The 13,408-nt window shown below is 42.5% G+C and overlaps 1 protein-coding gene across 2 annotated transcripts; it reads left to right on the top strand.

Moving 5' to 3' along the window:
- zgc:110045 (uncharacterized protein LOC664755 homolog) lies at positions 1-12,339 on the top strand. Of its 2 annotated transcripts, none has more exons than XM_047603872.1 (14): positions 1-627; positions 1,872-1,906; positions 3,458-3,583; positions 3,768-3,791; positions 3,898-3,930; positions 4,031-4,147; positions 4,327-4,458; positions 4,882-5,010; positions 6,705-6,794; positions 7,353-7,394; positions 7,820-7,895; positions 8,872-8,924; positions 10,564-10,733; positions 11,069-12,339. In XM_047603872.1, exons 3-14 carry the CDS (start codon positions 3,506-3,508, stop codon positions 11,427-11,429), a joined length of 1,305 nt encoding a protein of 434 aa, XP_047459828.1. In that variant the 5' UTR covers positions 1-627; positions 1,872-1,906; positions 3,458-3,505; the 3' UTR covers positions 11,430-12,339. The 2 variants fall into 2 exon arrangements, with proteins under 2 accessions (XP_047459828.1, XP_047459829.1); XM_047603873.1 differs by having other exon boundaries at positions 3-627; positions 11,974-12,339.
- Positions 12,340-13,408: the final 1,069 nt, after the last annotated feature.

Genomic DNA, 13,408 nt, shown 5'->3' with positions numbered 1-13,408 from the left:
TCAATTAGTCGGGTTCCTTATACAAAGCACAAACATACAGGGAGATTTATTTTTAGAGAAAATCCGTCCCCGTCCAGACAGGAAGCTCTCCGAAAATCTAATGAAGAGCGCAGCGGTCATGCCGAGTTGTTAGTCACAACGTAACATCGGTTAACAAAAAAGCCTCTCTTTCACTGCGAGTCTGAGGTTTTGACGACTGCAAAAAGACGAGACCTTCCAATTTTTTTTTGTTGTTTTTTGTTGTTGTAGTGCTGTAACTGTAGCCCCGCTCTATCTCTGCTGGACGGTGTCCAGCCCGAAGAGCCTCTTTGCCCTGCCCTCAGGCCTCCTCAGCTCGTGGATCTCGGTGCGGAGGAACGCCTCTTTGGTGGCTGTGACAGGGAGAATTAGGCAAGAGATGCGGGTTCACTTGCCCTGCGTAGGGGCTTATCTTGGGCTAAGCTGAGGGACTAATAGCAAAGCCAGCCTCCGCTCCAGCCGGTCTGAGGGCACAGGGAGCCATCTGTCCACTCAGTGGATAACTGACAACAAAGGGGGCAAACATTGAGCACGGACTACAAACTAAAAGACCGTTCATTCCGGAGATACCACAAAATAAAGGAGAGGAGCAATTATTTTATACACAAGGTCAGTACTTCATCCTAATCATTCTTGCTGGATTACAGGCCCCTCTCTGAGCTTTGACAATCTAACGACCCACTGCTCAGTTTTTTTTGTGGGTAAAAATTGCAGTGCAATTGGAGATAAGCCAGAAAGAAACTTGCTGGAAGTTGCTGGCTCTGTAGTTTCAATGGAGGCTAAATAATGTGAGGCTTTGTTTTAATGCTCCACTGCTGACTCCCATTAGGTTAAGATAATGTGAGCTGGTTGTTTTTCTGTACTCTGCTGAGCTGTAAATGCATTTAGTTGCACTGTTCCCTTATAATTAACACATTAAACCTGTGACATGTGATCAGTCTCCAATACTGTAACCTTTGTGTTGAAGGAGGAACGCCACGCTGTAAGGCCGCATGCCTATAGTTTGATACGTGGAGGCTCACATACACCTATAAATAGACATTACTTGAGGTGCTTGAGATTACTGTTGGTTTATAAGAAATATTTCATTGTGAAGAGGCAAATAAATCGCATTTCCGTCAATATGCACGTAAAATAAACTGCATAATAATCTTAATAAACACAATCGTGTTCAAACATTCTTTGTGTTAGCTTAAAAATCTGAATTTATTTTCAAATTAATTCCTTCAAGTAATACACTTAGACATTGTTCTCCATTCCCCTCTAGGATTAACGCCCTGTTTTTCTTTTTTCGTTTTTTTTATTATTTTTTTTGTTATTGTCTGAAGCAGACTTCTGCTTGTCAGTGTTGTGGGAGCCGAGTTCCTGTAGATTATCTGTTTTATCATTTAGACTCTGTGGGTGCCGTCGTGCACCAGCGTTTTGTTTCTGAAATCTTGAGTGGGCGCTGACGTGCTGGAGGTGACAGAAATAGGTCAAAAGGGTCTTAGCATTAACTAAACAAATCCCGGCCTATAGGATTAGACGGGATGTTGGTGTTTATTTGATGTATTTATTGTAACTTTATAATAATGCACGCAAAGACAATAGCTCTTGTTTCACAGAAAGACGTCGTCCATTTATTTAACGCGACGTTGCTTGAATTATGCCCCGTAGCTCAGTCTGCTACTACCAACACTGGAATGTGCCAGAACAATAACATACTGCAAAGCTGTCTCAGCTCCTGGAAAACCTCGATTTATTTGCATGTTACCACTCTTGATATTGCCACAGTTCGACTGATAACTGAATTGTGTTATCACTGGTAAAAAATGCCAGTTTATTTATTTATTTATTTGTCTTTTTTTCTTTAGGTGTGGAATGGCGGCAGTGATTTCTGTCGGTTTGTGTGAGTATCTAAGCTGGGATCATGCATTAAAGCCATTGTTTTTAGGGAGAGGTGGTTATGTTGCATGCAGCCGGTTAGCTTAGCATGGCAGAAAGACTGTAAAGCGGCTCTGTCCAAAGGTCAGAAAATCTTTTTCTGGGTGCAAGAACTCTTGCCCGCTGGTTGCCTGGCAACTGGTCACAGCCAAAAAGAAGACTCGCACATAAACTCCTGCAAAACAAGTACGTGACATTTTTATACATCGGTTTCAGCGGATCAGCTGTACACAGCTGTAACTCCCCCCCACCACAGAGACGAAGCTAAGCTAAGTTAAGCTAAGCTAAGCTAGCTGCTTGTAACTGCTTTACAAGTATAAACTCATCTACCTATACCAGACAGCAAAATTACAAATAACTGTTTCACAATGTCATTGTGCATACTGTTAAAACCCGTGCTCCTTTTCTGATGCAAGGTCTTAGAAAATAAATCTGCATGTGCTTTTAGGTCACATCGACCTGATTCAGTACAAAATCCAAGCAGTAATGCAGCAGCAAATGATTTAGATCAACCCCGGTGATAAAGGAAAATGGAAACATCACTTCTTAGAGCCATTGATATCTAATAAAAAGTGAGACCTTGGCCCTTGACGAACAGAAAGTGTCCGCCCATCCTATACAGCATCGAGAGATTCGTCCTCTATTTGCAGGACAAACGCAAAGAGCTAGACTCAACAGACTCCACATTGTGTGGTGTCAGTGTGATATTAAAGAAGAGTCACGCAACACATCACTTGATCCTCGGGCCTCGGCAGCACAAGTGACTTCCTTTGTATCTTATCTCATCCGAGAGAGTCACACAACTTGTATTAAGGCGGAACTAAAGACACGTTCCAATGTGAAGATTGCACCTAGTGATAGGCTTATCTTCCCCCGCTCATAACCACACGATCAGAAGACAAATAACAATGGTCCGCAACTCTTCAGGGATCACCAGTCGCCCCTGATAGATTCTAAAAAACCAATTTGGCTGCTTTTAGCGCCGGAGAAGTGAGAGTTCCAACTTTGGATCATTTTCTGCTTACTCCACGTTCACAAAGTAATGATGCGTAACATTTTCAAATGCAGGACCTATTCAGTCTCTGCTCTACATATGGGCTTAACAACGGTGATGCAGCTAAGCCTGCGTCATCAAAGCTTTTACATTTACTTTGTCTGTGTAGCCCCTTTTTCAAACGAAAATCTTGTTGTGTAAAGGAAACAACATTTCCTGCAGCATCCCGCTGCAATTTGACAGCAGTAAACAGAGGAAGAACAAATAACTGTAATGCTTGGAATTAACTGAAAGAACATCATCAAACTGAAGTACAGTAAAAAAATTATACAGTATAACTTCAAAAGAAAACTCCCCGTCTATCTCACCTGATTAACGACTAACACTGCAGCATTGTGAGTTAATAAATCTGACAGCGTTAATATTTACCTTGCTCTATTCGATTACCTCCTCTGTTACATCATTTATTAAATGCCTGCAATGCCAGAGCGCTTGTTAAACACAATTTATTTATTTTTCCAGAGTGTTTACTTTAAAGCTCATCAGAAAAAAAACACACACACGCCGAGAATGTCTGACAAGGAAGAAATGGCTTCAGATGGGAGTCTGAATGTGACACTGACGCTGAGGCTGCTAATGCACGGAAAGGTAATTGAATTGTGCAGATAGTTCAAATAATTCATGTGTATTTTTGTAGTAATAGCCCAATGGTCTGGTAATAGTGTGTAATTGCCGACAAAATGACAACATCCTGCTCTGAATGTGAAAAGCTGTTAAAAGAAAACCTTGCCCGTTGCCATTTTCTCAAATGCTGTTATCCTTTCATTGACAGGAAGTTGGCAGCATAATTGGGAAGGTAGCTTTATTTCACAATCCCTCCACATTTATTGATTCTTACTGCGATCTTACTGTATCCCTCTTATGAAACTAATTAAGTCCACTACTTTCCTGTTGCGTTTCAGAAAGGAGAGACGGTGAAGAAGATGAGGGAGGAGGTGAGCATCTGTTTTGACATCCCAGATGTGAAAACATGTACGATTTCATGTGCTCCGGCAGCGAATCAAAGCCGGGATGACCGTAAACTTGTTTTTCTAGAGTGGCGCTCGCATCAACATATCAGAGGGATCGTCTCCGGAGAGAATAGTTACCATCACGGGACCTACGGAGGGCATCTTCAGAGCGTTCTCCATGATCGCACAGAAGTTTGAGGAGGTAAAGCACAACAGATATGCAGCAAACTCTGGTGCAACTGTTTCAGGCATGAAATTTAAGAAGTTCTCTCAAGTCTGAAGGACAAATTTTCTGCAAAGCAGCAACAACAAAAAAGGAAAAGACTTGATGTTCTAGTTGACTCTGAAGAGAAGCCAACATATTTTTGAATTCTCCCTCAGGATATTACAGCAGCAATGACAAACAGCACTGTGACAAGCAAGCCACCTGTGACACTCCGGCTGGTTTTCCCAGGGAGCCAGTGTGGTTCACTGATTGGCAAAGGAGGCTCGAAGATCAAAGAGATCAGAGAGGTAGGAGTTTCTTTCTTTCTTTCTTTTTTCTTTTTAATTTCCCAGCAGGAGGTTGTTTCCCCTGCACCCTAACAGGTACGGAAAACTCATGCTCCTTTAGCATCAAGCGCTCAAGTCAAACTTTTCTGGCTTATCGTGGCCTTAAAACGCATTTTCGGCCCTCGCTCGTGAAAATCATACTTATCATGCCTGAAGAATCTTCTGCAGCTGAATACTTGATCTGAATGGACAATATTTGTGTGCACCTCTTCAAATATTGGAGCACACACTGCTATTTGGCTTGCAGCAGCTGCTCCCTGCATGTCAAAAATGTGTTCAGGGCAATTTGTGGGTGCTTGAAACATCATTTCCATTTGGGCATTGGTGTGCTCTTTTCAGCAATAAATAGCCTTTGTTTCTTCTGTTCCGTCTGGCCACGTTAAGACCACGGGGGCTCAAGTTCAGGTGGCTGGAGACATGCTGCCGGACTCTACGGAGAGGGCTGTCACAATCTCCGGCACTCCACAGGCCATCACCCAGTGTGTAAGACACATCTGCTCTGTAATGCTGGAGGTAAGCACTGTCAGACGGCACATTCGACGTCTCTGTTTATGCGTCAGATGTGTCACATTCATTTAACGACGCGGTGGCAGGTATTCAGCGTCACATCCAGGATATTTTCACAGCTATGCAGAAAACAGCTCAGTGAAGGTTGCGGTGGTTGGTAATCTTGATGATTTGTATGGGTGGTTTCCAATCTGCCGTATGTTATTTCACAAACAGTGAATGATGTTGGATCGGTGGTTAGCGCTGATGGGTTCGAGTCCAGTTCAGGCCTTTCCAAAGACATGCTCGTTAGGTTGATTGCTGACTCTAAATTGTCCCTCTGTGTTAGCCTTGCGATAGGCTGGCGACCAGTCCAGGGTGCACCCTGCCTCTCGCCCGATGATAGCTGGGATAGGCTTCAGCAACCCCCGTGACCCTAGTGATGATTGAGTGGTAGTAGAAGATGAGATGAGATGAATAATGTTGCTATGCACATCCATTCATAACTGCAAATAACCGACTATGCATTGTCGCATTGCATTACTAATTTATCAATTTAGCACAAGTGGCAAAATAATAAAAAAAACTGGTTAGTGCAAGCCCACCTGGGTTGCATCTGCAGTTCAAGAAAAAAATAAAACCTGCTTTAATATGAGGGTCTGACTGATTTGCACCCATATCGAAATCATCTCAAAGGAATGGGCCATCGGTACGCCATGGAACGTGGCTTAATGCTGATTGGACTATAGGCCAATATAATACACTATATTACTACAGGCTAGTAAAACACTGTGGTTTTGAAGAAAAAAAATATCTCTTTCTCCCATTGGCGTAGCGTCGCTCCATTGACCCTAATGGAGAAACCACTCATGTTTGCAAATACTAATGCGAGCCTTTATCATGCAGTTGCATTGTCAGTGTCTATGTTGCTTTGGTTTGCATTCATAATAAACCACCACCATCACAAGTATATAAAAAATGAAATCCACAACTTTTTGCCAAGTGGTTCAACTTCCACATGTGCTTTCTAACTAGTCCTCACACAACATGGAGTGTTTATTATTACACAGGATAGGGTGTTTCAATCCCTTGTGCCAAGACCCCGACAAAACACATTTAGAAGCCCAGTCCAACTAGCAACCAACAAGAAGACACCTGCTACCTAGCCTAGCCAACGGCAGTAGGCAGTATGCAGCACATCATTTCATGTGGCCACCTCCCTTAACCAATGTTTACTATACAGACTGTACAGACTGTATACCTTTATTATACAGTTGCATTGTCAGTGTTTGTGTTGCTTTGGTTTGCGTTATAATAAACCACCACCACAAGTATATAAAAAATTAAATCCACAACGTTTTTGTACCCTAACCCTTCAACTTCCACATGCACTTTCTAACTAGTCTTCACTCAACATGCAGCGTTAATGTATTCCAGATCGCTCAAGCAGAGGTGTGAGTTCGGTTTTGGGCCCACGTGTCCTCTTTCCTCCTTTCATTGTGATCAAAACCTCCAACCACTTCCCTGCTTTCAGCTCGGCACACGTTCGTATCGCGGGTGTCTTTGCTTCAAGGTTACACGAAACTAACTCGGCTGATGAATGGGGTGTAAAGAGATGCAGCGCGTGCTATAAAAAAAAGGATATAAAATGCATCACTGACAGTGACGGCTCTTTTCAGTGAATAAATCTTCTGTTTTGGTTTGCATGTCTGTGTTTCTAGTCTCCACCAAAAGGAGCGACTATTCCCTACCGTCCCAAGGTCATAGCTGCAGGAGCTCATGCAGTTTTAGCCCCACAACACGGTGCACAAGTAAGTAGACGTATAGGATTTAAACACATCATTTTTTGGGAGTCCTCAGCATCACACTGATCATTAATAATATTTTCACCACTAGAGGGTGACATGCTGTATGTGCAACCATACAGCAAGAAGGTCCTTATATTGCAGTGATTAAGCAGAAAGACAAAGTGTTTACTCAAATGCGTCAGAAGTATAAATAACATGCATTCACATTAATAATTCTCCTTCAGTCGAAATCCAAATGAGGCTGTTTGATGATGTTTTCCATGAGTTGGCTAGCCGAACTGGCTGTCCTGAATTTGGCACAGTCCGCTCTGACCTATTAGACATCTGTTTATGTTATTGGATTTCAGGTCATGGTCAAAGAGGGGGAAAAACAGCGGATGACATTTAGATGAAATTCCACCAGATCCATACCCATTAAGAGTGCTATGAGAAAGAGGAGGGGAATAGATTTTCGCTGCACTGATTTTACTCTTCCATGTGTCAAATTCAGATTTGTAGTGACATGTTACAACAAGTCTGCGCTGCCCACTTACATAACGTCTCATCTCTTGTGCCTCACAGGCCTTTGCAATTCCAGGACAGTACGCTTTTGCACATCAAGATGTAAGTATGTTCATTTGAGTGACTGACAACCCCCACCTAATGACCTACTCCTGCCCACTCCTTCCAAGCCACCACTACGCCCTCTCTACGTACCCTTATCTGCAAAAAAAAAAAAAAATGAAACTTCAGTAACCCTGATCTGTTGACATTACTAACACTAACCCACAGCAGCGGCATGCATTGATTGAAATGGAAATGACAATCTTAAGAAATTTCATAATCAGTTGTAGCTTTGTAGCCAGAGTTGTGTATTTTCAGATGACTGCTATGAGACGCCAGCATGCTTCCTGAGGGAAACGAATCTTTTCACACTGACACCATCTGTGATGTTTGTGAACTTCTGATTGGCTCTGTATTGTAGTTGTCAGCTCCTCTGAAATAATCCAGTTTGATTGGTTAGCTCTAACTTCCTTCCTACCCTGCAGTTGACCAAGCTTCACCAGTTGGCTATGCAGCATATCCCCCTCCCTTCCCTTGGGCAGAGCAACCCTACCTTCCCTGGTACGTACCCACGGCTCCCCGGGGAAGTCCATGTATCCCTCAGTATTCACTCCTCTTCGAATCACACCATCAAAAAACACCCCTGTCACTTCAGCGAGGATCAAGGATGTCATCATTCTCTCAGAGTTTACAGACTCGTTCACAGCTTTTCTTTCTTGTAGAGGGCAGCTTTATGAAGATAAACGCAAGAAAAATGATCTTTGCGCAGTATTTTGCATCTATTTGCAAATATAGTAACAATGGAAAAGTAGTGAAAAATTGTAGTTTTAAAGTTAAGCCGCCAACCTATTGATGTTATTATCAAAAACTCGTCAAACGTCACTGAAATATTTATAATCCAAAGGAATATGTGACAGACTGAAGCAGACAGATAGAAACACTAAAGGATAAAACAGATATCTCTGAGAGGGAAATGTGAAAAATGACATATTTACAGTTGAGTAAATATTGAAACATTTCTCACCATTTCTCATATCCTCCCTCCAAATTTCTGCTCCATTTGCCCAGTCTCCCTCTCCAACAACAACAACAACAAAAAAACACACAAACCAGAAAACACAACAACAACCAAATCCTAATCTCTCGACCCCATCCTCCACCTTTTGCAATGTTTCTCCTCCAAATCTAACATCGTCTTGGCCAGACCATCCCTGACCTGAACCACCCCGTGTACTCATACATTCTGCCACGACTAACGAAACACAAAACATTACAACATCTATACAGGCAATATTGGTGTAACAGTGATGCTTATTGCAGTTAATGGGTATCTTTCTAATTTTAGCTATGTAAAATACAGTATTATGTATATACCCTTCATTTGTGTGTCTAGACAGACATTTCTTTTTCCATATGCCACTTCATAACTACGCCGTGTAAAAGTTATAAACTAGATAAAGTAGGGCAACCTGTCATGGCATAAAGTGGAAGCCATTAGTGGCATACTGCTGTTACCGTACTTTGTCCTACTTTGCAGGTTTGGATGCATCTGCCGCCACAAGTTCACAAGAGCTGGCAATACCTAATGATGTAAGTGCCACATTGTTTTGTGTTCTCCCTGCAGGAAAACCTGCGCTGATAATCCTCAAGCTACTCACTTCATTAAAAATTTCTAGGAGGACAGTTATGATGAGGGCACAAATCTTTCTCCTCCTTAACTGCAGAAACCAATTAATCCTGTTATTTATTTTATTTTTTGGATAGCAAAGATAAATTATCACATACATATGTTGCCACCATCGCTTTAAGGCTTGGGGCTTTTTTCCGGCTCTGCGAAGCGTCTTGATCTGGTTTTTGTTTATACGCCGATCAGGCATAACATTATGACCGCCTGCCTAGAATTGTGTAGGTTTTCCTACACAATTGTAAATGGACATGGGCCTTCTGGGGGTCTCCTGTGCCTTTTGGGTCCTATGGGTTGAGGGGATCATTCTACAGAGAGTTGATCAGTTTGGGATCTAGTGACTTTGGAAGTCAGGTCAACACCGTGTGCTGTTTATCAGGTGTTTTTGGGTTGTTCCTAAATCATTTTTGTGTCTGTGTCAGGCTGGGCACAACTGCATCATTGCTACGGGGTGAGGCAAGTCTAAGTAACATCCACAGAAATGCCAGGTAGAACTGGGACAAGATGGTCAATGTCTATTTACCTCTCCTGTCAGTGGTCATAATGATATGCCGGATCAGTGTATAAAATTGCCCCTTGCACTAAATTCAGGTGCAATACTTTCTTATTTTCTTTTTTGCTCTGACTTGGAGGAGTAGAATTGATCCCGCTGTCATGTCTGTTTGATATAGACTTAGACTTTATTGTCCCCATGGGGAAATCCTTTTCCACAGACTGTCTCCATTCCACAAAGTCCATCGCAGTACAGCACACAACAAAAACACATTTTTAAAACAGGCAAAACATTATCAGCTATTTAGCTGAGGCCCTTTGTTAAGGGCAGCTATGGCAGCAGGTATCATGCATGAAGCATAGGCAGCATCAAATTTGTTCAATCCTAACACTAATCCTAATCCAAACGGGGGAAAACTATTACCTTATTTCTTACATTATACAGATGTAATATTAATTTGATGTCTTGTTTGGTTAATAGTGCATGTAAAAGCTACTTTTGTACATGGATGAAGTGGACTTAAGACTGTTTCCTGGGCTCTAGCAGCGTATTCTTGCCTGTTACCAGGCAACCACCAGAGACTCTAGGAGGTCACTGTGCCCCATCCAAAACATAATTCAGACATGTATCTTACCTATGACAAGTTAATTAGGGAGCTTTAGAAGTAATTGTTGTCTATGTTTTATTTCACTGTTAAGATCAGATAGATCTATGTTACTTATTTCATTTCCTCTGTATTTTTTTACCTCATAGACTCAACCATCTCACTTTCAGGAAGAACAAATATGTAAACGTATTTGCTTGTGATAGAATACAAAGCTCCAGTGGTGATAATCGCTCGTCATCTGCTTCCATTTTATTTAACGGGCACAATGCACCATATGGTTTCTGTGATACAGCCAGGAAAACAAATCTAGGAGAAACTAGTGTCTCTGCTTGAGAGCATCAGTTGTTTGTTCCCAACTTGTGTTTTGAAATCTAATTCCTGAAAAACATGGAAAACATGGAGCTGTTCTGTCATTTACATGCCACCCCCCTCCCACCCCACCCAGTTTATTGGCTGCATAATTGGAAGACAAGGCAGCAAGATCAATGAGATTCGCCAGGTCTCTGGAGCTCACATCAAAATTGCCAGCGCCACTGATGGCTCAGCCATGCGCCAAGTCACGATCACAGGCTCGCCGGCCAGCATCAGCGTGGCCCAGTACCTCATCAGCGCCAGGTAAGACATTACTCAGGGCAGCCACGTCCACCAGGTTCCACACTGCAGATGATAAGACAGCCAAACACCATGCTATTGTATGAGGGCAGAGTTATTGTGTACAGGGTGAGGCTGGATTTGTTCCAACTCACTGCTCCGTTCTCTTGACTGCATTAAAAAAATCCTTATTATCTCTGCCTTTTAACACATTCCATCTTTGATTCTTATTTTTTTCTCCTCTCTCACTTCCCCTTCTCCTTTGTCTCACCCGTTCTCCCCCCCGGTTCATTTTTCACTGTCTTCTCTTCCACCCTCCATCATGTCATCTGCCCCATCCAAAACATCACGACCTGCAGCTTAGAGATGGCTAAGTACACCATGCAGGCCGCTTCCTCTGCGACCCCAGTTGACCTCAACATGAGCTACTCTCAGTCTGCTCCCACTGCCTCCACTGCTGCTACCTCTATGGCCGTCCTGGCGGCCTCCACCCCAGCCCCCACCACCATTAACGTCCACTCTCCCTCCACCTTACCAGCCATCCAAAACCCACACTACGCCGTCCCTGTTTCCAGCCTGCTTGGCATGAAAACTCTACCCCTCCTGACTATGCACCCGGCAGCCGCTTCCAGCCTAGCGCAGGGTTTATCCCCTTACACCGCAAAAATGCCAACCTCTGGGGTCAAAAAATCTGACCGGCAGAAGTTCGCTCCTTATTGATGCCTCCTTTCTAAATCTGGTTAGTGTAGCTGACTGATAAGGCGGCATTAAACGAGGAAAGGCTTTAAAAATAGCTTACTCAACTGGGTACAATTCGCAAGTGTAACATTTATTTTCCATAAATCAGGAGGCTGTAGACAGAGACTGAAACTATGCTAGCATAAAAGCATGCCGTCATCGATTAAAAAGGCAGCAGAAGTGCATATTAACTCAGTATTATTTTATGGACATGCATAACGATTCATGTGGGTAACTCAGGCTAGTATCCAAGTAAAAGATATTTTTACAAAAGGATTCATTATTTCAGAGCTTTATATGAAGATTTACTCCAGGAGGTGTCTTTTCAACAATGCAGATTTTGACTTAGTTTTATATTTGTGTAGTTTTTTTGTTAGAAAATGCAAGCTAGTATTAAAAGACGTGGTGCTTTGTTGGCAGCAGGCTGTTAAAATGTTGTGTACAATAGAAGTCGGTATGTTAAGGATTTTAACAAGGATTCCTCCAATTTTCTGTCATATTTCCCCCCCTTTTCTTTCCACTGTAGGCTCTCATCAGTGCTAACAGGCTTGGGTGTTCTGTAGTAGCATTGCACTGTTGCAGTTCTGATGGGATTATCTTAAAGCCACATTGGATTCTAGCGGATTTCCCTCTACACAGTAATCCTGTAGAGTGGGGCCGGCCTAACAAACTCATTTACTGGTTCTGTACTCTAGCTTGTTTCTTGTTTATTCTCCAGCCTGAACAAGAGGAAACGCTTCAACTTTGCGCATCCGAAATGGGCACTGATCAATTACTTTGATAAATGTTTTATTCATGTGTTCCTGGCGTGGGCCCGGCCGCCAAACAATGCGCATTTGCAATATTTCTTGATGAAATGACTTTGAAATAAATGTGACTTTTTATGAATGAAGACCGATTGTTTTGTTCTAATTCTGTGGGTGGGTTTTTGCTGCTTGTTCTGCCTGCTACATAGAAAATCACTCGGAGGATTTATCATCCGTTAACTTCAAGTTTCAACTCAAATCACACGTTTCCATTCAGATGAAATTATGCTTCATATTTAAGATATTAAATCAAAACATTACGACTGCAAGCACATGTCTCGTATGCACTTCGTAAGGAATTTGGGGAGTTTTTTCAGTTTTCACATTTTACTCATTGACATATCATAAGCGCACCGACACACTGTATAAAACTATTTGTGTTTTTGTATTGATTAACATAACACAAAAGCCTAGACATTTAACAGAGACTGCCAAACAGGTGATTTTTATCTTTTACCTGGATGTTTTTCTCCAAAGAGTAAATATGCCTCCACAGCCTGCACACATAAAACATTAAACATCAGTGAAACTGAAATATTGAAAACAACATAGGGCAGTAACAGTGGCCATTAGCTGTGAGCAGCAGATAGAGGTTTTGGCAGGTGTACAAAGACAACTCTGCACAAACAAGCCCATGGTATTACACATGCAGTTTGTGGATGGCAGAGGACACAAAGCTCCGGCCCCAACAAACTTTTTTTTCTCTCTCCTGGAAAAACAGAAGCAACCCTGGACTAACCTCACAGTAAATATTCAATACATGCTGTGGCAAAATTCTCATGGGTCCTGAAAAAGAACAACTTAACCTCCAGTTGTCCGTTCAAGCATACTGCTAATGGGGCAGGTGGGCTACAGTGCAGTCACTGCTTGTTTTTCCGTGTCCCTGCCTTCTTTTCCCTCTTTACCCCAGGTCCTCTAAATCTGACTTCATCTCGTTTTCAGTGTAAAAAACCAGGAGGTGGGCACTTCATTTCCTAGAGAGGCATGCAGGCCATTTTCACAGCGGGGCTCAAAATGCCGAAGTGGAGATAATCAATAGTTAATGGGGGCAGAAATGTAATGACAGTGAAGGATGACATTTCAACCTCGGGAAAGTGTAGCTGGAGAGAACAGTGTGGCGTGTATGCTGATGTGTGCCCAGGGCAGTTATAAGTT

This window comes from Mugil cephalus, chromosome 13 (assembly GCF_022458985.1).
Source record: "Mugil cephalus isolate CIBA_MC_2020 chromosome 13, CIBA_Mcephalus_1.1, whole genome shotgun sequence".
In the NCBI taxonomy this organism is placed as follows: Eukaryota; Metazoa; Chordata; class Actinopteri; order Mugiliformes; family Mugilidae; genus Mugil; species Mugil cephalus.
This window is presented reverse-complemented; position numbering and strand designations above follow the sequence as displayed.

Coding starts and splice junctions, on each gene's coding strand:
- zgc:110045 (XM_047603872.1), top strand. CDS start 3,506: ATGTCTGACAAGGAAGAAATGGCTTCAGATGGGAGTCTGAATGTGACA. Junction 7,896..8,871: donor GAGCAACCCTACCTTCCCTG/GTACGTACCCAC, acceptor CCTACTTTGCAG/GTTTGGATGCATCTGCCGCC. Junction 10,734..11,068: donor CAGTACCTCATCAGCGCCAG/GTAAGACATTAC, acceptor CACGACCTGCAG/CTTAGAGATGGCTAAGTACA.